The sequence below is a fragment of the Ambystoma mexicanum genome, chromosome 1q (genome assembly GCF_040938575.1).
Source record: "Ambystoma mexicanum isolate Mex_15411 chromosome 1q, UKY_AmexF1_1, whole genome shotgun sequence".
NCBI lineage: Eukaryota > Metazoa > Chordata > Amphibia > Caudata > Ambystomatidae > Ambystoma > Ambystoma mexicanum.
In genome coordinates, this window is record NC_090922.1 from 1,331,231,894 (window position 1) to 1,331,255,867 (window position 23,974).

General features: G+C 47.7%; 1 protein-coding gene across 6 annotated transcripts in view; it reads left to right on the plus strand.

Moving 5' to 3' along the window:
- Positions 1 to 23,974, plus strand: part of TUT4 (terminal uridylyl transferase 4) — a 2,154,442-nt gene that overhangs the window by 2,074,407 nt on the left and 56,061 nt on the right. For 3 of the 6 annotated variants that reach the window (XM_069642184.1, XM_069642185.1, XM_069642187.1), the window contains exon 30: positions 16,298 to 16,471. The exons of 2 other annotated variants lie outside the window; for them this stretch is intronic. In XM_069642184.1, coding sequence (XP_069498285.1) covers positions 16,298 to 16,471 — 174 coding nt within the window. Of the gene's footprint in view, positions 1 to 16,297; positions 16,472 to 23,974 lie in introns of those variants that run through there. One more of the 6 variants, XM_069642188.1, reaches the window with a different exon arrangement.

A 23,974-nucleotide genomic window follows, 5' to 3' on the forward strand; every position in this document is an offset into this window, starting at 1 on the left:
TTGACGAGCGTTGTGACGTGCGCCTTGAACGTCTGCTGCCCCTCGATGTGTCTGGTTGGCTGCCGTCTGAGTCAGATGATGTTCCTGTGGGTCAATTGAAGGCATGATGCCAGTGACGTGCCTGGCTAACAATTGTACAGTTACATGCAACATGGCGATCGTGCAGCATTACGTTGTGGGGGCATGCAGTGCTGCATGGTATGGCAAACTCATGCATGTGTTGTGTGGCCACAGCTGCAGGCACTGTGCAGGCGGCACATGCAACACAGCTGTGCAGGGACTGCTGCCAGGGTACAACCGCGTTTGGCTGTGGGTAGTGGCATGCCGGTCTGCCCATGTGCAGGTAGTTGCGATGTGTTGAAGGGGGTATTCGGAGTGGGCGTGCCTGGAGTCGATATATGACCTGGTTGCATGCCCAGGATGTGTGTGGGGTTTTCGTGGTAGGGTTGGCAGGGTCATGTAAGGGACATGCACTCCCCATTGAGTGGGTGATTGCCCATGTGTGCATGCAGGTGAGGCCTACCAGTGTTGTGCTATGATGGCAGTGGCAGCACGGCAGGCACACATGCAGTACTCACGGGCAGGATGCACAGTGTCTTGTGTTGCGGATTCTGTTTTTTCACTTGGCAATAGAGGCTGCCTATGAATTGTTAATCAGTGTTCTCAAGTGCTGGTTATTGGGGGGCGGGGCATGGGTGCATGGTCAAGTCTTAGCCATGGTGTGCCGGCAGGGGGGTGGGTGTAATGCATTGTGCAGGTGACCCTGGGCCTCATTACGGATCCGGCGGTAACCCTAGCGGTGCTACCGGTGGGTTGCCGCCAGACCCATAAACAATTATTAGCACCTGACTTCCCGCTGCCACCGGCCTATGATAAGTCCAGGGGCCTGGAAGTCAAGCGCCGGAAATGTTGTTGATCCCCATTCCCATAGAGTCCCATAGCAATCTATAGGAGTGGAGACACGTAGGCAGGGGCAACCTGGTTCACGGTGCCCATGCTTCCATGGCAACTAAGCATGACAAGGCCGCAGCACCTGCCAGGGACAGGCATGTTGGACACTGCCGCCCTGGCAGCACCTGTAATGGGGCATCATCATGGGTGTGCCGGTGAACTTACAGGCACCCTTGTTTCAGGATCCCCACAGTCAGGATTTGGGACACTGTGTGGTGCCTTGTCGTGTGGTTGGGTATGGGGCATGCATGGCAGGCATGGCACGTGACTTGCTTTGCGCCACATTGACTAGGAGGGGGGGGCATGGTAGTGCTGGGTCGGGTCTGGGTGATGTGGGCAGTGCTATGGCCAGTTCAGTGCAATGGTGGTACAGTGGGAGAGGGGGGTGCAGGGTGGGCAGGTGTGCACTTTACATTTGGGCACTTTCTGTACTCCCCAGCCTCAACAGGTTTCCCGGCTACCGCCTCCGCTACACCAACTCCCTGAATCCCCTCCATATACAGCAGACTGTTGCACTTCTCCTTCCAGGGCAGCAGCTTGATGGAGGAGGATGGTCTGCCACCTGTACCCATGCAGTGCCTGCGGTGTTCAGCAAGGAGGTTGCTCATCCTCAGGTGCAGGTCTTCCCAGCGCTTGTGACAGTCCTTGACGCTGCGTGGTGTCTGTTTGGGAGAATTCTCATTCGATGGCTAATTTCCCTTACCTAGTGAGTCCCCCAGCAGCTTTGCTGGATTTCTGGAGTTTATTTTTTCACTTGGTAAGAGTGTGAGTTTTTCGCCCCACTCTTACCCATGTTTTGCCATGTGTCTTTCATCTGTTTTTGTGATTGTGGACTCTGGAGTACACCACTTCAGTAGCCCCATTCTTTTGTGTGTTACACAGCACCTTCAGTGCAGTGACACAGGGTTGTCTTTTAGACTTCCCACCGACTCCATTTCTGGGGCTGACTACTGTCCCCCAGAAAAAGGTAAAGTTGCCATTAACTATACATAGTCATTTAACCACAGATCCAGTACACCCCATCTTACATGGAGTATTGGAAAGGGTTACTTCTTAGCCCTTTTGTATTTGTACGTCCTAGAGCCTTGTTTTGCTCTTTTAACACTTAGACTTGGCTGGTGGCAGTGCTATCTACCCTAACTTTTCTACCGCGTTTATACTATATGAACGTGGTACTGTTTTAGGCTATTATGTTTGCCTCGAACATAAACCCGCTTGACCAAATACTCTTTTTTTTGGCCCCGGTCGGGTTTTTTTGCCATTTCTTTTTGTTAAAGTCATTCTTGTGTTTTACACTGCGCGGCAAACCAGGTTTGCCTCCTTTGTTCACTGTCTTTTGTCGGGCTTCTGCCCAGGAGCCCTCCTCTAGGCGCCTGGGTGTCTAGGTGGGCTGAATGTGAGGGAGGGGTGTAGTCACCCCCTGCACAGGGTATCCTAGGAAACCCAAGTCGCACTTTGCCATGGTTGGCTGAGGTGGTTGTCTGGGCTGGACAACCCCCCTGCTGCGTGATTGACAGCCAGGCTGCGTGAATGGGGGAATTTCGCATAAAAGGCTGGATTCTTGGGCTGGAAGTCAGAGTCGCCACTGGAACTACAAGGAACCGAAGAGAAGCAGAGAAGAAGACGGCTGCTGCAACTATCCCGTCCCGGTGAAGCCCTGCTGCAGTCCTGAGCTATCTACCCTTCGACGACCAGAGAAGGTCCAGTCCGGAGTCTTCCTCCCTTTAGCCTGGTGGGTTCAACCAGCTCATCTTCCACAGCCAGTGGGTCCTCTTCCTGGTCTAAATCGCTGCACACTGCTGTAGTTGTCTAGATGGCGAAAAAACCCGACCGGGGCCAAAAAAAAGAGTATTTGGTCAAGCGGGTTTATTTTCGAGGCATGTTAGATGTTTTAGGCTATTATGTTTGCCTCGAACATAAACCCGCTTGACCAAATACTCTTTTTTTTGGCCCCGGTCGGGTTTTTTCGCCATTTCTTTTTGTTAAAGTCATTCTTGTGTTTTACTTTGTGCGGCAAACCAGGTTTGCCTCCTTTGTTCACTGTCTTTTGTCGGGCTTCTGCCCAGGAGCCCTCCTCTAGGCGCCTGGGTGTCTAGGTGGGCTGAATGTGAGGGAGGGGTGTAGTCACCCCCTGCACAGGGTATCCTAGGAAACCCAACACGCACTTTGCCATGGTTGGCTGAGGTGGTTGTCTGGGCTGGACAACCCCCCTGCTGCGTGATTGACAGCCAGGCTGCGTGAATGGGGGAATTTCGCATAAAAGGCTGGATTCTTGGGCTGGAAGTCAGAGTCGCCACTGGAACTACAAGGAACCGAAGAGAAGCAGAGAAGAAGACGGCTGCTGCAACTATCCCGTCCCGGTGAAGCCCTGCTGCAGTCCTGAGCTATCTACCCTTCGACGACCAGAGAAGGTCCAGTCCGGAGTCTTCCTCCCTTTAGCCTGGTGGGTTCAACCAGCTCATCTTCCACAGCCAGAGGGTCCTCTTCCTGGTCGAAATCGCTGCACACTGCTGTAGTGGTCTAGATAGCCATCTGGAGAGCCTTTCATGTTTTTAAGGAACGCACCTTTTATTCACTGTCGCTGCTGCTGGCTTCATCCCTGTGTGGTGCAGACCCCTCCAGACGTCCCCCTTCTTGCCGAAGCGCCAGGAACCGTGGGTCTGCAGGAAACTACCAGGAACAACTGCCGTGGCACCAGCTTCTTCCTTGAATAAGGTACTGTGTTCTGCTTCGAGGAGCTAGGGTGAATCCCTTTTCTCCTCCTCCAAGGCTTGCCCTTGTCTTCCCTCCTTATAACTTTTGCTTCCTCTGTTGACTATATCTAAGTACTCCTGGCAACGTTGAATCTTGAACTGTCCGACTGTGTGATCCTCGACAACAGGAACCCAGTTCCACTTGACACTGGCTCTGGCCTATTGACTATTGTATTTCTGTCAACGAGTTTCTCTGATTCTGTCTGCCCTGACAAAAGTATTGCCTATGATTTCTGCCCCCAACTCTCTCTGGTTAACTCGGGTGCTAAGTGTGTTTTTGCCCCGGTAACATTTCTTGCCGTGGATACACGTATCTATAGTAAGACCGAACTGTCATTACTGTCAAAAAGTGATCGCATATGTATTCCCGGTAACGTCTTTTGTTTCACAACACCGGTCCATTAAAACATAGGGTACTTACCTTGAGTTATACTGTACCAATTGAATTGGTTGGTTGTAGTGTATTTTACGTGTGGTTTTGAATTAATAGAAGTTTTGTGTTTTATAACAGATGGTTTAAAAAAATAAATGTACTTATATTTTTTTTACCTGAAACCTTGACTCAGTGTTTGCTTGAGTTACAGTAATTGTGGTCCCTTTGTGTAATCTCTGCTACTGCTCATATACTCTTGAGATAAGCCTGGCTGCTCCGCTACTGCTACCACTTTAACATAGTAGTGCAGGCTTGTACCAAAGGTGAACTTGTATTACGACTTGTAGTCTTAATTGTGTGTAGTGGTCCCTAAGGGCACTGCACAGGATTCTGCCTAACAGTGTCACCCCCACAGCAGTTACCTTACGGGCAACTTCCTCCCAGATTGCCTTCCTCCTGAGCTACGTGCTGCTGCGCTGGTCCGCTGAAAAAAGCTTCCCGGCATGCTCCACAATGAGATCAACCAGCATGTTGTACTCAGCCTCACCAAAGCGTGGCCTGCGTTGGCAGGTTTGCAGGATCCTGGCTGACATGTCCCTTGATTAGCTCGGACACTCAGAAAGGGTGGATGGCTTCCAGCACAGGGAGATTGCAATGGATTGTGATTTTTGTAATAGCTGCCGCTCTTTCTGGTTCTGACGATCATGTTATTTCCGTTTCCGGTGTTTCTGGCTCCGTTTCCGCTGTGTCACTACGTCTGGCATGCACGCGGCGGAGGCGGATGCGCCACCAACCTTGGTTGCATTGCATCCGTCTCCACCAGTGTTACCGTGATGGCAGTGGCACCGGTTCCACAGATATGGGATGCGTACGGCCAACAAGGCGTAATACTACCTTGTTTCCGGCGCCCCACGGTGGCGGAACCGGTGGGACCGCCATTACGGTAACACTGAATTGTTACCGCCGGACTCGGAATGAGCCCCACTGTGTGGAGAAAACAATTGCTTTGGGTTTTTGGAACAAGTGTTTGTGAGATAGACATTTACTTTACAAAGTGGAAGGATGCAGTGGATGGAAAATATATTTTGTGTTGAACTGAACAGGACTTTGTTGAACTTTTTCAAGGGTAGTCTTGAATTGGTCCAGGGGAAGGGAGCCCAGCCCTGGTACTTTATGAAAACTAAGTTTGAACTTTTTCATTGTTTTGTTGAACTGAAGACAGTAAATATTCCTTGTACACTTTTGTTATATGTATTAGTGTGAGGGTCAGAGACTTTTTCGACACTAGGGCATCTTTCTTTAGTTTTAATTTGCTAAGTACGGATATTCTCATTAGGATAAGGAAAGATAGGCGTTTACCCCTCCCAAGGCTCTGTTTCTCTTCTCCTGGAGCTGTGGGTATTTTTAGGTATTGATGCTCCTATCCAAAGGCTCTGATTCTCGTGATAGGTCGTTCTTTGGGATTCTCGGGCCCTGCGTTCCCCTTTTTTTCCTTGCTTTCCTCTTTGACTTCTGAGTTGTCCATTCCCATGCTTTCCTTTTTGGGTAGTCCTTTTCTACTCCCCGATTTTGATAAATTCCAGTCCCACCTCAATGCCAAGCATGTCCGCCCCTTCTTCCATGGAGGTGATTCTTCTTTGCCTATTGTCCATTTCAAACAGGAGGATGAACAGGAAGGTCCATTTATATCTAATGCCTCGCTTTGTTGTACGATCGGGCGCATCAGCCTTCTTTTAGTTAGCATAATCTGGGTGAGATCCTGGTACAGTTGTACCGGGGCTGCGTTGATTTTGAGATTGTCGGACTGTCTAGCTGCCCTCCTCAACTTGTTTTCGAGATCTTCGGTTTGGATCTCCAGATTGTGTGTCCCTGGCGAGGTGTTCCATCATGTCTTCCAACTTGCGATTGTCATCCACCAGCTCCTGCTGGGCCTTTTTGTTTGTGTCCACTCTCGCTTCCATCGTATGTAGCTCAGTCTTCACCTCCTTCATTGCCCCCATCAGATCCTCTTTCGTTTTGTCTAATTGTGTTTGCATCATGCTCGCCATTCTGTCCCCGGAATTCTGGAAACACTGCTCCATGAATTTTTGTGTGACCCCTTTTTGCTCTTTGTCCTCCTCGTGGTGTCTCGTCTTCATTCCTGTCTGTTCCTGGGTCGCTGTCTGTCACGGCTCTGCCTTCTTTCCTCCACATTCTATGGATCGCCCCTCACAGCTCTTTTTGGTACTTTTCGCTGGGGTCTGGGCCTCTTTCACTCTGCTTTTTGCCATCTCACTTCTACTTGGGTGCCGGTTTTGCCAGTCCGGGTGTCGCATATCCCCTTTTCCTAATTCTGGCTCGTCGCTTCCCACTTCTTTGAAGCTCTTGCTTTGACGAATACCCTCTTGTCCCTCTTGGCTTGCCTTTCAGAACCAGTGTTAGGGGCGTTGCTTCCTCTAAGGTTATTCTTGCTGATTCTACTTGTTCTATTTCTCTGGCTGAAGCCACCTGGGTTAATGCATCCCACTCCCTTCCTGGGTGGGTAGCTGCTTAGCTGCTGCAGGTGGTTTTTTCCCCTTTGTCCCTCAGCCTCTACTAGTTCACACCATAGTTCGTTCCCCCCTGGTGCGGTCCCTGTTGGCGAGGTCCTAAGGCTCTTGTTGGGTTAGGGGGCCGTTGGGCCTGCTCTTCTAGGCCTCTTACGGACGTAATTTTACCAAAATGCCAGGGGAAGTGACATCATATGACCTTTGACCTCTGATGACATCACAGGAAGTGATGTCATTTGACTCCCACCCTGTAGTGACAACACAGGAAGCGATGAACATGACCTTTCACCTCTTGACAAAACAGGAAGTGGCATCACATAGCAAGTACCCTACAAAAAATATGGTTACGATATCGCTATAAGGTGATATACATTTCATCCAAGAATGGATCACCATATGTATCATTAATATCAGTGTGTATAGGCCCATATTATCAAATGACTGTGAATGCAAGCAGACGTCAAAGGCCAAATGATAATTTGGTGTCATTATATAGCATTTACGCTTAAGGCCTTTATATAGAACAAATATACATACAATATCATCCAATCTGTGTTGGTACACATTTATCAACCTCAGATGGATTAAAGGCTGAGTTGAGGTGTTCAAGAACAGACTAAATCACTGACCCAGCCTCTGAAGTATTCCTGAAATAAACCTTTAATGAGTCTAGCAACAATTGTATAGAATTCCAGAACGACAAATAATTTGTTATTGAGAGGGGAGTGAGTGTGCACAGCAATGGTTTCAGAAAACATTTTTTGGTTTTTATATCAAGCACATATCTCTGTGTGGAGTGAAAACTCAGTGAAAAAGTGCCTCTGTTCCAGGGCACACAGATACAGTGGAAAAAAGACCTTGGCTGATGAGCCAGCGGTGTGGGCTGCACTCCCGGTAGCCAAAAGGGGCTTTCTTTACTTATATAAAGTATAGTAGTACTTCATGAAATTGAAAAGTCAAACTCAGTTGCTTCACTCCAAGTAGGTGATTTATTCTTCAGATCAATTATGAGTTCAACTATGTTGCAGATGCATTCACAATGGCCAATGCATTTGGGACGACACAGTCCTTCATCAGGGCCTATGTAGTTATTATCAAATGAATCACAAATAAGTGTAATTATAGTAATAAAACATCAAAGTTCCAAATGCCAAAGCAATCAAATCATGTCTCAACATATTCCTCATAATGTTATGCCGTTCATAATACCGAAGTGAAATCATGTGTACAATATAGAGCAGCATGTGTATATAAAAATCTCCTGTTCATTTATATATTGCAGTTGGTGGTAGTCAAAAAAGTAATACAGGTACATACATGTCATCAGAAGGGTGTGCGACATAAAGAAGGAAAAGAAAAAATGAAACAAGAGGGAACATGTATTAGAGATCGAATGTGTTGGTTGGTATGAAAGTATAGCAGTAACCAAAGGGGACTTGCTCAGAACATGGTAAATTCAAACTAACCTGTTGATTTCGGGTGAATGTAGATCTAAGTTCTGAAATCTCAACCTTCCACAGGTGAGTGAGAGTGAGGGGAATTCACAAACAACTAGGGTCAACCGGACTTTTGAGCAGAGGCCTGGGGGGCTGACACCATACAGGAGTGCAGGAAGGAGAGTTGGCAAGGTGTGGCACTTGACTATGGACAGGGATGGTGTTCAGATGGATTTCTGAACTCTGACCTGGTGGGCAGAGGTTCAAAAGGCCAGCCTAGTTTCATGGAACAGGGTAACCTTCTGGACAAGCCAGACCAATCAAGGTAGCATTGGCAGCGGTCAAAACTAGGTCTCAGGAGGGGTGAAGGTGATGGAAAGACCTCAATGAGCACACAGAGTAAAGCACACTACAAATCACTCCAGACCGGTGTATCTATATTAAAAATATAAGTACATTTATTCAAGGCCTTCGAAGTTCAACACACAGTAATAAACAATAGTAACACTTTTAAACCAACACAATTCTACTAAAATACATATATACAAGACCAAGTGGCCTAAAGGGTTAAATGCACAGAATGGGTCCACAACCTGCAAGGGAAGGAAACAGCAGTGCAAATTATCTTTAGGCAGTTCTGCAGTAATCACAATCCTAACTGAAAGGCAGTCCAGTCCCTAAGAAGAGGGGAGCCTATTGCTCAAATGTACTTGCAATGCTGGCGCACGCGGTAGTGCAGCTGGGCAAAAACAGGGTCTCTTGTAGGGTCTGTAGCAGCTCAGCAAGGTGGGTGAGGTAAGGCAGAATAAGTTCCCACTATTCATGGAGTGGCTCCCCGAGAGGGTAGAGCAGGTTCTAGGAGTTGGGAATAGTTTGATAACACAGGCTATCTGTGGAAAGGAGAGGGACCCTTGGGGGCCACTTGTGCATAAAAATGGATGGATGCGCTAGGGGCCACCGGTAAGGGTTGCAATTACTCATCGACCCCTGGCGCACTCCGGACCAAACTTCGGCAGTCGAGTCCACTTCGGTTGCAGGTTCAAATGCGGCAATTGTGCGGCTCTGCTGCTTTCGGCTGCAATGTTATATAGATGATTCCGAAATGGGATAGTGGCGATTTCGCTGCTCCTGGTGGATGGATCAGGCCAGTTTCACTGCAGCAGGCTTAAGGGCACAGAGTGACACGGTAACTGCATGTACTCCGGTTCGGGCGCTCTCTCTTTACTTCAGACCTGAGAACGCCAAGTGTACGAAATTCGGTGTGAGAGTGCCGTGAACACAGAGCTTGCGATGTTCCAAGTTTCAAGGGTCTCCTTGAAACAGTGGCGGTGTCAGAGCAAAGGTCCTGCGCAAGCTGGTCAGCCCACTGGTTGGCCCAAGGACACTTCCAAAAAGGCTTACTTGCAGGGTTTGATGAAGGTGCCGAGAATAGTTAGTTCCACTATTCCAATGGGTCGAAGCGCCTTTCCAGACCTTCTAGTTCGATCAGATGCTGAGGGGTCCAGCGAGACAACAGCGGGCTCAGGGTGCCAAACCTTCCAGCAGATCACCAGTGGTTCCTCGACTCGGCTTCTTGGTTTCAGGATACTTGGATCCTATCCTTAGTTCAGTGAGAATTCCAGAGATCGACCTGGTATGGGTGTTTGTAGCCTTCTCTTATCCAGAATCTCCTTTGCGCCAAAACGAAGAGGACCCAATGGGAGATCTGCTCACATACAGACACACCATACGTGGACCAATCACAGACCACTGTGGTCCCAGTCATTCAAAGCACACCAGACTCTCTGGCACCCAGGATGTGGTTTGCTACTAGACAGTCCAGCCCACATCCTGGGGGCACACACACAAGACATGCAGAAGCCTGCAAAAGCTTGGCGTTTCGCGGGAGAATGCATGTCCAAATAAGGACTGACCCGGGTCTGATCGACCTGGGGAAGGAGCAAGATGGCCAAAGGACAGGACAAAGAACCTCGTGGCATGACCAGTTTGGAGCCAGGCCACCTTTCTGTGCCAAACGTGGTAAACGCGGTTTGCATGTCAGGAAAGGGTTAAAAATAAATGAAAAGATAAGCTGCCACCAGCCCTGTCCAAGGCACATCTGCACTTCTCAAAAAAATCCTTCGAGGGTGTCTAGGGCCTTTAGGAATTACAGGAAGAACCACGTGCAATGTACTGTAAGGTAATTTGTGCACTTGCAACATGTTGCAGAAAAGTTGCAACATTGATTAGGACTAAGGGAAACTAAGTCTCCCAATACTGACTGTCGTTAAGGGCATGTCAGTTTCCTCATAATAAAGTGAGCGAAAAGCCCAGGGGAGTGCAGCTGAAGGCTGTGCTCCACTGGCAAAGTCAGACGATGGTGTTAAACAACAGCAAAACGTTTGGGGGTACAAAACTGGAGGGAAAAGTACACATGAAATGGAAATCTTTCCTAACAGATGGCATCCTGAAGCTGTGGGCTGGAGGGAGTGGTGTGCAGATCCACCCGGCAATGCCAGAGTAAGTGTGGAATCGGCTGTGGATCTAGTGTTTGGAGGGAGGTGAGAAGATGCAGAGAAACATACCCATTTCCCTATGGAAAGGAAAGGCAATACAAGAGTAAGCATGGAGAATTCTGTGCTAAGTGAGGTCTAGTGGTTGGGAAGGGAGTTCATGTTCCCAGATGGTACACTTTGAGAAGGGGGGCCGGGCTGAGGTACTCGCGATGGGAACCTTGAATGTTAAGGGCCTGAACTCACTCACCAAACGTTCATTGCTGGGTAGGGAGATGCGGAATTGTGACCTTGATGTGCTACTAGTGCAAGAGACGCGGATGGTTCGGGGAAGGAAAGACGCATCCCAGGAGCCCATGTTGGGCAGGTTTTCTGAGCCTCAGGGCCTTCCAAGAGAGGAGGGGTAGGTATTATTCTTAACCGGAGAATGAGTGAAGTTGACCAATTGGTTGTTACGCCGCCTCCACGGACTTGGTCCTTTACTCAAAGGACTACGCAGCCTGCATTTTCCAAAGTCTGTTACTCGGGGTAACGTGCTCCTGCTCATTAAGGAAGATGTACAATGCAAAGCTTCTGTCCTCGCCAACCCCTCCAGCAACGCACTGACGTCACCATAGTGGCTCAGGATGCAGCGGAGGGAGGAACCTTCAGCCTCCAACCACCGCAACCGTTGGGCTGCCATCCCTCATACGTTTCTGCCCTTAAACATCATATGCTCCGCTCTGACACCTTACTGCGGCACCCCGCAGCTCCAAGTAACCACATCCCACACCTCACAGGACAGAGTTGCACTGTGTAAACACAGCTTAACCGTTGCAGGTTCTCCAACTGCTCCAGGATGCTCCACTTATGCCACTCTCAGAAGGCAACTTACTTGGGGAAACTCGGTGCCATATCCTTACTGGGTGCAGGGGAACACTGCATTTTCACACTGCTGGACCATTCTGCTTATCCAGTTCTCCATAAATTTTACTCCAGCAACTTAACGACTCTCTGGGTGGTGGGACCAATCTGATGGGGGGCAGTGGGTCTCCCTCTTCCTCACTTCAGTTATCAGCTTCATAACTGCACCCCCGCAGCAGTCACTCTCATTTCTCATTCTATGATGATTGTACCTGTTTCTCAGCTTCTCTGCTTAGTTTCTCCATGGGTCCATATCTGGGACCAGTCCTCGTCGGCAATGTTATGCTGTAGGCTTCCTAATAACATGCTTGCTCAGTAGTATAGTTCACAGGTTTATTGCTTCTTGACCACATCATGGTAATCCAGTTACATCAGGTAATCATCGAGAGATCTTGTGGAGAGCCCACTGGCTCCCACCACCCAGGCTACATCTTGATCAACTGCCACAAACCCACACACATTCTACTCAGGCACACAGGGTTCCATGCTAACATTCCATACTGACATCACCATTCACCAAGACATGCATACAGGGTCAGGACTCATATATAACAGTATGTAATGTGCTATATAATGTTAATTTGTTTATAAATAAAGGTTTAACAAAATAAAAATACAAATCTTTACCTTGTGTGTTACTAGCAGGAGAAGCACTGCACTGTGGATGTACTGCCCTAGTGTCCTCTATGGGAGAAGGGACAACTTCCTCGGATTTTCCCAGATAGGACACAGTCTAGTTATGTTATTACAATTGTTAAGACATACATGCACATTATTAAACCAGAGTTTTCTTTCTTCTGTAGTTTTCTTTTTTTCTCTAGTAAATGGAAATGAAAGGTAGTTGGCACATGTGATAATTGTGCACTGGTATAAATAGTAGGGCATGGCATTTATTATTGAAGCAGAAGTCATTATAAAAACACTCAATAAAGTTGTGGGATGGCTCATGCAGTCAAATATGTTAAAGGGAAGGATGTATAATATAGTGGCATAGGAAGGGGTGGTGTAGCTTTCAGAGAAGGAAGATTATTTTTAGTTGGGCTGAGCCACCTATAAGCTAAAACTGTTGCATTAGAGTACACATATAGAGAAATGGTATACGAGGAGGGACACCCAGCTTCTACGTGTTGTTTGGTTATTTGCTCACCCATTGACTATGTATGACCATGGTAATCATTATACGCTTTCCCACACTGTTCCTGCCCCTCCCTGCCTAAGACACATCCTCATAGGAACTCGTTCAGCTTGCTTTAATTAAACATTACCTTCAAGGTTTCCTGTGAAGTGGCTGGTAGTGTTTTGTAGAGCAGTTTTGTGAGAGTTAATGTGCCTCATTACACGGACGGCGGTAAGGGTTTACCGGTACCAGTAAGGGCACCGGTACCGGTAAACCCTTACCGCCTTACTACGAGGTCCCTTTGCGGGTAGGTACTTTAACGCCTGCTGTTTAGCAGGCGTTAAAAACCAACCCGCTAGGGGACCAGGGTGCTAATTACGGTACCGCAATTTGCGGCACCGTAATTAGCGCCTTCCCCATTCCCATAGAAACCTATGGGGCAAAAATGGGAATGGGGAAGGGCAATGGGGAAAGGGGGAATTACCGCCCCGCCAACCTTGGAATAGGGCGGTAATTCCCCTTTCCACCAAGGCGGTGCCGGTATTTTACCGGCATGGACCAAGGTGCTTGTCCGCCTACCGTGTAATGAGGCACAATATCTTAATTGGTGCTGTAAAGCAGGAGTGCTGTAGAGTCAATGTATAAGAACTGTGTGACATTTACTGAAGTGCTGTTAAAAACAAGCATTGATAAAGGCAACATTTTTGGCTTATGTATAAGCATTTGCCATTTTCTAGGCACTGTTATCAGATGGCCATGTACTTGCACCATTGTGCACCGCACCATCAAGTGCCAGTTAATACGGATTGGGGTTGGAAGGCCGTGGCTGAAATGCACGAGGGAGAAAAGGCTGAAAGGAATTTTTCCGAAAATAACTTTTGGTCTTCTCTCCCCAGAGAATTTCAGCCACAGGCTTCCAACTCCACCCACCCACACCCCCAGCCCCCAACTTACCTTGTGGCGGCACACTTCGCTGTGTGCCACCGACTCGCTGTGGCCCTGCAACGCCTGTTCCCTTTCACCTCCATGAACGGGAATCAGCGCCACAGGGTGCTTTCCTTTTTTTTCAACTTTTTTGGTACCAGCTGCAGGGGACACCCCCGCAACTCCCACTCAAAATATAGTGAACAAGGGTGCGGGGCACACCTCTGCCACTGAATGGGGGATTGGTCCGAACTTTGCGGCCGTTAGGAATTTTTCAATGGCCGAAATTCGGCCAAATCTCCCATTGTCTTCTTTTTTTCCTCAGGCTTTTTGGGAGATACCATTAATACCAGTATGGCAGTGTTTGACAAGTGGGTTTTCCATGTGTACACAAAAATCAAAACTGTTGGCATTGCTAATGCTTGATGAAGCAAAGGTGGCAATATGTGTTCTAATGTAGGTTGTTTATATAATTGAATTTCATAGTTGGTTACATACAGAAGTACGTGTTCTAAAATGGACAGAGAAAATTAACTGTTTTGAATAAGGATTTACAGATTGGCATGAGGCATGTTGGCAACTATGGAATTGTGGAGTGTTATAAGTAGTAGCATTTGTGAGTCACTGGGGCTGATTCATGGAATTTGAGCGCCGAAAAACAGGGATTTGTGCGCCATTCTGCCCGCAAATCCCTGTTTAACAAATGGGGATTTGCGGGCAGAAGGGCGCACAAATCCCCATTTTTCGGTGCACAAATTCCATGAATCAGCCCCTATGTCTGGAGAAATTGTTTTAAAAGCACTCATTGGTACTGCATTAAAGTATGTTTTGCCGCATAGGACATTACTTTAAGTTCTATTTTTACAAAAGGCAGTACAAAAAATTACTTCTGAAAATGAAAGAATACTATGTCTCCTTAGATGTAGATTGTGGAATGTAGATATTGTTGAATCTGCAAATAGAAATCTGTAAATGTTTGCACCGTAGTTTGTGATAGAGGAGGCTCTGAATCATAGCACAAATGTAATCTCAGTTTTTAAAGATACATCTAAACTGTTGAACTATGGTGACGGGTTAGATGTAAAGTTTTGGGACGTGAAGGGTTCGTGGATGGGTGAGTGAGTGTGTGAATATAGGCAATCAGGGAGTATTGCAGAAATAAATGGAAGAAGGGCTGCCCTTTGTTTCGATGTCTGTGGAGATCCGTAACTGTTCACGGACGGATCGCACATGCCATCCGGGCCCTTTCATCATTTCCTGCATGGAAAGAGAACTGCCGAGGCCACGGATATCACGGGTATCGCGGATATCACAGATGTCTGGGGACGTCCGGGAGGCTCAGTCAACCAGGCTTTCTCTTTGTGAAGGAGGAGTTCAACTGCAGAGGGGAGGACAGGGTAGCAAATGCTTTATTTCTTGTTTGAATTTGTGGGTTCATTGGATGCAGATGTAAGCAGATCAGTTTGGCAACGTTGATAATCTTGGATTAGAAAAGGTGGAGGTGGTATGGCATGGAGTTTTTGAAATGAAATGGAGCCAACTATTACCCGTGTGTGAAGATATGGTGCATTTGAAACATCCAGAAATGATTGCAGTACATTGTGGGGGCAATCGTTTGCATATTTTACTGGAATATGTTTATTTTTTCACTGATTATTGAAAGACAAATGTGGAAAAGATCAAACTTGTTTTCTCTACAAATTGAAAAAGCAAGGTGCAATGTCAATAAAGCTGTATGTGCATTCTTGTGAGATGTAGGAATGGCATCTTTTGAAAATGAGACTGTACAGCATGGTGTAGTGAATATTTTTAGAAAAGAGGGAGTGCATCTAATAAGTGTTGGAAAATGACCTTTTTCTTTCTAATATTTGGAATGCAGTGAAACAGTTTTTGGGTAACAAATTAAATATAAAGAAGAGTATGTAATTAAAAGATTTATTAGTACATATTGTACATATACCCATTCAGGTCAGAGCCTTACAAGAACAAAAAGGCTTGTTTAAGAGCCAATATTTTAGTGGAAAAAGAAGCAGTAAAGTGAAGTTGAAACCCCTTTTCCTAATCGTCTAGTCCACTGACATATTCTCCTTCCATGAACTTCTAGTGAAAAAAAGCAGAGGGAGTCGTGGTCGTTGGTCTTGTAATGTGAATGGGAGCTGTAAAAGCCTTAGGTATGGCTCAACCACCTTCCAAGCACGTTACACTCAGTTTCATTTTTTGCATAACAAAGAAGAGGGGTGGAGGAGAAAATTATTTCTGTCACCTTTTGTTTTTCTCTGCTACACAAATGCTTCAGTATTTGCCCTGGCATAGATTTTAATGTCAATGAAAATATTGCAGAATCTTACAGAGTTTACCCACTTTAAGATGTAGAGCACTGCTTAGAAAAACGAAGGTAGGGGGCAATCTTTTTCATGGGCCTTGACAGCAGGCTGAGAGGCGCTGCGGAATTACCATGAGACCGAAAATTAGCACCATAGAATGTCAGTTAAAACTGTATCTAAACACACACATACATGGAGGAATAATGCTACATCAGAGGGCTTGGTTATGTTAAATGGCAATGTTCAGGGCTTCTTGCCATAAGATGTTTTACTCTTCTCATTCGTATTAACTGCCTAAGAGAGCAGAACCTGCCAGGCTTAATTGAAGGAACGTATTTAGTTTAAGAAATTAAAATACACTTAAGTTTAAATTAAGACAAATTTAACATGTTCCATCTTTGCATTCATATGTAATCAATACAGTGTAATGTGGTTGTCATCGTTCACTTTCTGTGAAAACGTTCCAATGTACTTTTTGTTTCGAATTTAAAAATAGATCCTACCTTCCAAGGACTATTTGGCAAAGTGAACCCCCCTTCTGTTCCTTGGGAACATGGACCACATGGCCATTGTCCTCTTCTCCAAGCTTCGTGGCCTTACAACTTGCCTCAGAACTACATGCAGCAGGGAAATGCAGGCTATCGGCCCAACAAGCCGTTGTATCCTCAAGGTACTGAACTAAGTGCAAGATGATCCAGCACAATTACATGTTGTCATTGTCATCTTTGTGGTTTTATTAAATCTTTAAGTATGCAGCACAAGACATATGCATGACAAACTGAACTGTTAAATGATGGCGTCTGTGCAAAATAATCAGCGGAGAACACACTCATGGCATGACCACTGTTATTACAAATGTATTTAGTCACCCATAATTCAACAATAAATACTTGGGGTTAGCCATATAAAATTTAAAAGGAAACAAGATTTACCAAGTAAACAAACACCTTAAAGTGTGGGGGATTTCTGGCTTGTCCCACGACAATCGGGAGGGTTTTTCAGCCCTCCAAACAGCAAACTCGACAAATCTGTAACCAATTTACAAACCACAGCATGGGGCAATATGTCCTGGCACCTGCGGCTTCATTCTGGACAAAGAATAAACCGTCTAGACATAGAACACACAAAAACAGTCCTGCATGCAGAGTTCAGGGTGCATCTGGTCTACAACCACCCTTGCAACAGCAAAGTTGCCTTGTTCCTTTGCACTAACTTAACTGGCACCCTTCTTTTTCAGATCTGCCAGAGTACCTGGTGACCATGACAATAGCTGCAGTGTACAATATACATCCCAATAACATATGCTAACTTACAGTCTCTATTTTTACAATGCTTGCGTTTAAAGGTCAGCTATTGAATTTGTCCGAATGAAGAACACAGCCACCGAATGTGCATTTAGGCTGGCCACATGGACCTCGTATCATTCCGGCCGACATCAATCTGTTGTATATACCTTGTGCAGTGTCACAGACAAGTGAGCTGTGTGGCCTCAAGAGTTAGTCAGGATTCCTCCTCCATGCCAGGCCTTGCTTGCCTCCAGTACCATGCATTTGCACTCACAAATCACATTGCCCCAGATACCCGGGTAGATGGGGGAGAGAGTGGCTGCTTTTTCTGGGTTTTTTACATGGTGGTTTTTAATTAACTAGATTTATTAAAAAATTGCATCTTGCTTTTCTTTTACTGTGAAGCATGATAAATGGTTGTCACGCCACTAAAAGTAATTTACAAAGGTTTTGCATACGAATCCGGATTGGTACTCCCAAGATGGCGGCCGGCAGGAGAGGACGCGCGTGAGGTCTCTCCCAGCCGGGACGAAACATAAAGCACATCAAAGGGCATTATTCGGTTGCCGAAAAAGAAGAGAGAAGCAATCCTCATGTGTCTAAAGGAAAGAACACACTCCTCCTGATGGCGGGCTGCTAGCAGAGACTCCGGAGTGCGGAGCAGCTGAGGCAGACCAGCAGAGAGCAATGGCATGGGCCTCATTGCTAGGGGCTCGTGCGGTGCAGCCCTCCAGAGCAGGCAAGGAGTGACCATCGCATTGGGGGACCAAGAAGAGCTGCAGCAAGAGGGGAGGCACCCCCCCGGTGGACCGGGGCTGCGTGCTCTAACGGTGCAGAGACGGGTGCCGGCGGAGCGGCTCCTCCCCCTCTCGTCAGTGGGAACCAGAGGCGTCTTCCCCCAGGGGCGGGCTGCGGCAGAGCCATGGAGAGGCGCCTCCCGGCGGGCTCGCAAGAGGTTTGGAGCGGCTGGAGTGGGTTCAGCTCCGTTTCGGGGGGCGAGTTGAAGAGGCCCCCCCACAACAATAAACGAGCAGCAGAAGCAAGGTCCGTGGTCCTAACAGCAAGCAGTCACCTTCCTGTATCCCACTGGCCCTACCCGTAGCAATGTGGCAATAGCAAGGGAAAGCGAACCCATCAAGCACGGGCTTCTAACAGAACCTGGCAACTGCACATCCTGTTGCCTGCTCAGCACAGCCACAACCTCTAACAGCTACTGGTGGAGAGAGTTAGAGCACTAAGGAACGCGCCCATTAAAAGCATCTCAGCACGCCCGTCAGCTCCAAAGTGTGCCCTCTTTGCCCTCTTTGCCCCCCCTGGGTACACGAAGGGCAGATTACTCACTAGCCATCTGGGGTAGTGGGGGCCTGGAGGGGAGGAGAGAATAACGGACGAGTATACCACCGGGGGCCCAATTGAACCCCACCCCACGCTGTGCACCGGCGATAGGAACGCCATTTGAACTCAGGAGTGTCAGGGGTGCAAGTAAGGTGGTGCGCCCCCTCCCCCATCAACAGAATGCTAAGCGCCACAGGCAGTGGAAAGAAGGTAGAGAATGTGGCAGTAAGGCTAAGGGAGCCTTCTCACTTAAGGCAGCGAACAGATAGCCAGACCTGCGGAATCCCACATGACACGAGCAACGCATGAGGGGCACACCGCAGAGCAATTGGAGAACCCTATAAACAGACTCTGGGGGGCGGGGCGGTGAGCACGCACCCATCTTGACCAAAATAAGAAATTTGATGCAGCATCAATGTCCAAGACGAGAGCGAGACTGTCAAGTCTGACCCAATCTCCCTCCCCCCCTCCCAAAGGAAAGAACACGAAAGCCTGAAGCAACTGTGGGGCGCCGAGGAAGCAGGCACCCCAAGTAGAGAAAAAGAAGATCCGCAAGAAGTTAGGGGGCAAGAGATGGGGGACGACGTCATGACCAAGAAGGATATACAATCCTGCTTCAAAGAGCTCCAAGATCAGTTTCTAATTTCCATACAAGAACATTTCCACACGCTAAGAGAGGATATGTAGCAATCGCTGCATGAGGTGAAGGTGGATCTGGCGAAGGTTGAAGAACGGATACACTGGAAAGGGCAGTCCAGCGGATGGAAGAAGAAGCCAAAAAATCAGACGAGACTTTGGAGCAGCTGGCCAGGGCGACGACTAGCCTCGAGCTTCAATGTGAATATCTTGAAAATAGATCTCGACGGTCGAACATACGAATAAAGAACTTGCACCAGTCACACAGCTCTTCGCAGATGTTTTGGGCGTGGACACCGAACCCCAAGTGGGAATAGACCGAATCCACAGGGTGGGTCCAAAACGCCTACCAGAAGCCGGGACGAGGCCCAGAGATGTATTGGTGGCTATGTCGAATTATACTCAAAAGGAGCAAATACTGGGAAGTGCAAGATCCAATGCTAGAACAGCAGTCAATGGACATGAAGTCCAGTTAAATCAAGACCTGGCGCAAGTGACGCTCTTGAAAAGGAGGCTAATGGGTTCAGTGGTGCAACATCTTATCGCTAAGCAAGTTAAATATAAATGGACCTTCCCGTTTGGACTATTGTTTACTTGGGAGGAGGTACAATGAAGAATTACTACCTGTGAAGGGGGGGAACAGCTCCTGGGCATATCACGGGAGCGTGGGGAGGAGCCACGAAGAACGAAGGAGAAATGAACAGGGCCAAAGACCCAGAATGACTGCATGACCGCCGAAAGGGAAAAAATAAGGGAAGGAAGAAACAATAAGTATAGCTGCCCTGCGGCAATTCTGGGGAGCATCAAAGGCCCAGAGTCGCGGGAAGACATCATAATCTGAAGGACATGAGGAAGAATCAAGCGGTAGAGAACAACCGGATAGCAACCACAGAGCGAAGGCCTGGGCGGGGTGGAAGTTAACTCATGGAGAGAGTTAGAGTGGGGTTTAGGAATCCCCATGCTCATTACCTGAGTTATGAAGGGGGCATGGACCAAGGGGCGATACGCTCCGATGCGATTAGTTGCCAGGCTCCCACTCAGGTGGGAAAGGGGGAAGAGGGAATACAAGGGGAGACAGAAGGGGAAATGACCTGGAGGGTAGCAAATTGGTGAAAAAGTAGCCCGAATTCCTATGTGCAGGAGCTAAAACAAAGGTCTGTAAATGGACGTAACCAAAATAAGAGGGATCAAGATCCTAATGCAGAATGTTGGGGGATGAACACCCCAATCAAACGGAAAAAGCTGGAGAGGCAAGCATAGAGAGAAGGTGCAAAGATTCTATTATACCAAGAAAAGCACATTCGGAAAAAAGACAAAGCCAAGATTAGGATCAGAGGCGCGTCACAGGTCAGGTCTACCAAGCGAACTCGGGAGAAAAAAGAGCCGGGGTCCTTATAGCTTTGCAGGACTGTCTTGGGGCGAAGGTCCACAATGCCCTAGCGGATCAAGAAGGGCGCTACCTGTTTTTGAACGTTCAAAATGAAGGCTTAAAGTTAACGCTGGCGTCTGTTTGCGCGCCCAACACAGGCCAAGACAGCTTCCTAAGGGAATCCCTTGTGGCATTGGAAAACTTAGCGGAAGGCAAAATCATAATGGGGGGTGACCTGAATATGGCGTGGAACCCGTCGCAGGACAGGACCCCAGGGGCAAGATCGTATGCATGTTCCCCTTCCAAAACTTTGAGGTCAATGATAGATGCATTGGCACTGCATGATATCTGGTGCTCCAAGAGGGGGGCGGCACAAGGATTCACTCGTTATTCTCATGTCCACAATTCGCAATCAAGAATAGACTACGTCTGGTGCTCCACAAGTCTGTTGGGGGAAATAGAAGACATCAATGTGGGCCCGATTTCATTATCTGATCACGCCCCCATTGTAGTGACGTTGAAAGTTAGGAACCAGAAGAGAAAATTGTGGGCGTGGAAATTCCCGAGAGACATCCTGCAAGATTGCGTAATGGTGGACAAAGTCAGAAAAGAAATTGAGCTATATTTTGCGGAGAACGATACAGGTGAGACGGGGAAAGCCATGTTGTGGGACGCCTTTAAGGCGGTATTAAGGGGGGTTGATAGCATTGAAAGCAATTAAGGACAAGCAACGAACAAAGTGGGAAGAAGACATAGAAGAGAAACCTAAGGACACCCAAACAGGGCTAACGGCCCACCCAACTAGACTACACTGAAACTTCTTCAAAAACAGCACGCACTGATACAAAATAGGAAGGCAGAGCTGGTGCTCCTGAAAGTGAAGCAGAAATACTACATACGCGCCAACAAAGCGGATAGACTGCTGTCTAGACAGCTTAAAGACAAAACACGCAAGATGACCATCGTCCAGTTGGTGGATGAAAACGGGCAAATGCAGTCGACAAATGAGGAAATGGGAGGCATAATGGCAAGATACTACCAAACGCTATATAAATCAGAAAGCCCAGAAAAGACAGCACAGGAGAGGTTGCTGAGCAGGATAACTCTCCCCCAGATACCGGAGGCGGACATAGAGCTCCTGGACAAGGAAATTCAACTGGAGGAGGTTGTCCAAGCGATTAGAAAGCTGCCGAAAGATAAAGCGCTGGGCCCAGACGGGTACACTGATACATTTTACAAAACTTTCCAGGACCTGTTGGCCCCCAATAGCTTCAGAAAGACAGGGGTGACTACCAATTCGATGAACGAAGCCAAACTGGTGGTGTTTCCGAACCCAGGGAAAGGCCCATTTCACCCAGGATCCTATCGACCGATCACATTGATGAACCTCGACGCTAAACTATTTACAAACTTTCTAGCAGAAAGATTGTCCAAGCTGCTGCCATGCCTAGTGGATACGGACCAGTCGGGATTTGTCCCCTGGAGACAGACTGCTGACAATACCCGTCCAGCGTGTCATATCATAGAGAAGGTCAAGCACACTGGGACTCCGGCGATCCTGGTCTCAGTCGACGCAGAAAAGGCGTTCAACAGAGTTGAATGATCGTGCCTTTTTTCCACAATGCAACAAATGGGATTTGGGAGCCGATTCCTGAATATGGTGAAAGCTAACTATAGATGCCCTTCGTTGAGAGTAGCAGTAAATGGTGTTCTTTCCACACAGATCCCCCTCTCAAGAGGGACAAAGCAGGGGTGTCCCTGTTGTTATATGCCTTGTTCCTGGAGCCCATCCTTATCAGAATAAGGGAGTCCCAACAGGTAGGAGGAGTGGAGCATAAAATTATGGCATTCGCCGATGACATGCTTTTCGCCCTGACAGCACCAGAAGAATCCATCCCAGCCCTCTTGCACGAATTGGAAGTGTTTGGAAAGGAGTCGGGCCTAAAAATAAATAGGAATAAATCCGAGATATTGAATTTAACAGCAGAACCCAAGTTAGTAAACAACATGGCACAGGCAACCCATCTGAAAATAGCTCATCAGACCATCACATATCTGGGGATTAAACTAACGCCGTCAGTCAAACAAATATACGGGGCCACCTATCCACAATTGTTACACCGCCTGCAGCAAGACCTGACAAAATGGAACCCACTCACCATATCATGGTGGGGCAGACAAACGGTAGTGAAGATGGCTGTCCTGCCGAAACTGTTGTACTATTTTCAAACACTCCCTGTACGGATCCCGAGAGCCTTCTTTCAAAGCGCTAAATAGGACAATAATGGCATTTGTATGGCAAAATAAGAAACCCTGAGTGGCAATGATGACCATGACAGCTCACAGGCAAGACGGTGGAATGGCGTTCCCACACTTCAAAAGATATTACGAGGCAGCACAATTAAGGGTCATCAGGCAGTGGGTAGACGAGTCCCCCCAGCACGTGTGGGTATGCCAGGACATCGCAGTAGCGGGAGGCCCCTTGTCCAACCTGTTGTGGATGCATAAGAAACACAGACATCCAAATACGGCTATCAGTGAAGTGATGGGAGTGGTGTTAGAGGCTTGGGATGGGGCACTAAAAAGAGGAGCCTTAACCACAATTCCATCTCCATTCACGCCTATGTTTGGCAATCCGGACTTCCCTCCCGGCCTAAATACACAGGCCTTTAACAGCTGGTCTGAGGCATGATGCACTATAATCAAAGATATGTATAAAGATCAGAAAGTGAGGTCATTCCAGGACTGCATACAGGAATTTGGATGCAAGCCTACGTAACATTTCCAATATACGCAACTCCTACACCGGCTCCAACTCCCCGCTATCAAGGATGCGGCTACTAGGCAATTCACAAACTTTGAAACGTTTATGACTACTGATCCGGGAACACGGAAATAGATCGCCAACCTGTCCGCGCATCTGAACTCACAGGGGGAGGAAGTAGTATGGCAATGCATGAAGAAATGGGAAACCACGCTCGGGGAAACAATATCGAGGCCCCAATGGCGGAATCTGTGGAGCAAACTCCACAAACTGACCCGCTCCATCCAGCTGAGGGAAATGTGGCAGAAAATAATACTCCAATGGCACTACACACCAACGAAACTTCATGCCATTTTTCCCACTGTAAGTAGCTCCTGCTGGCCTGGGTGTCCAGCAACGGGGGACTGGCACCACATGTGGTGGAGCTGCCCGAAGATCACACAGTTTTGGCAAGAAGTGATAGAACAGGCCAATGAAATGGTCCCGGGGGTAGAGCACCTAACACCAAGGATGTGGCTCCTAGGCATGTGGGATCTAAAACAAAGGAAGTTCTCAAACTCAGCAAAGAGGAGTCATGGAATTAGTGATAGCTGCTTGGCTAGCAATAGCCCAACAATGGAAGAAACCACAACCACCAACAATATATGACTGGCTCATGAAGGTATGGAGGTTTGTAGCTATGGAATGGGTGACTTATAAACTGCAAGGTAATCAAGACGCCTTCCGAACTGAGTGGGGCGGTGTTCTTACCTATCTCCAGAGCGACTTTATGATTCAATGGTG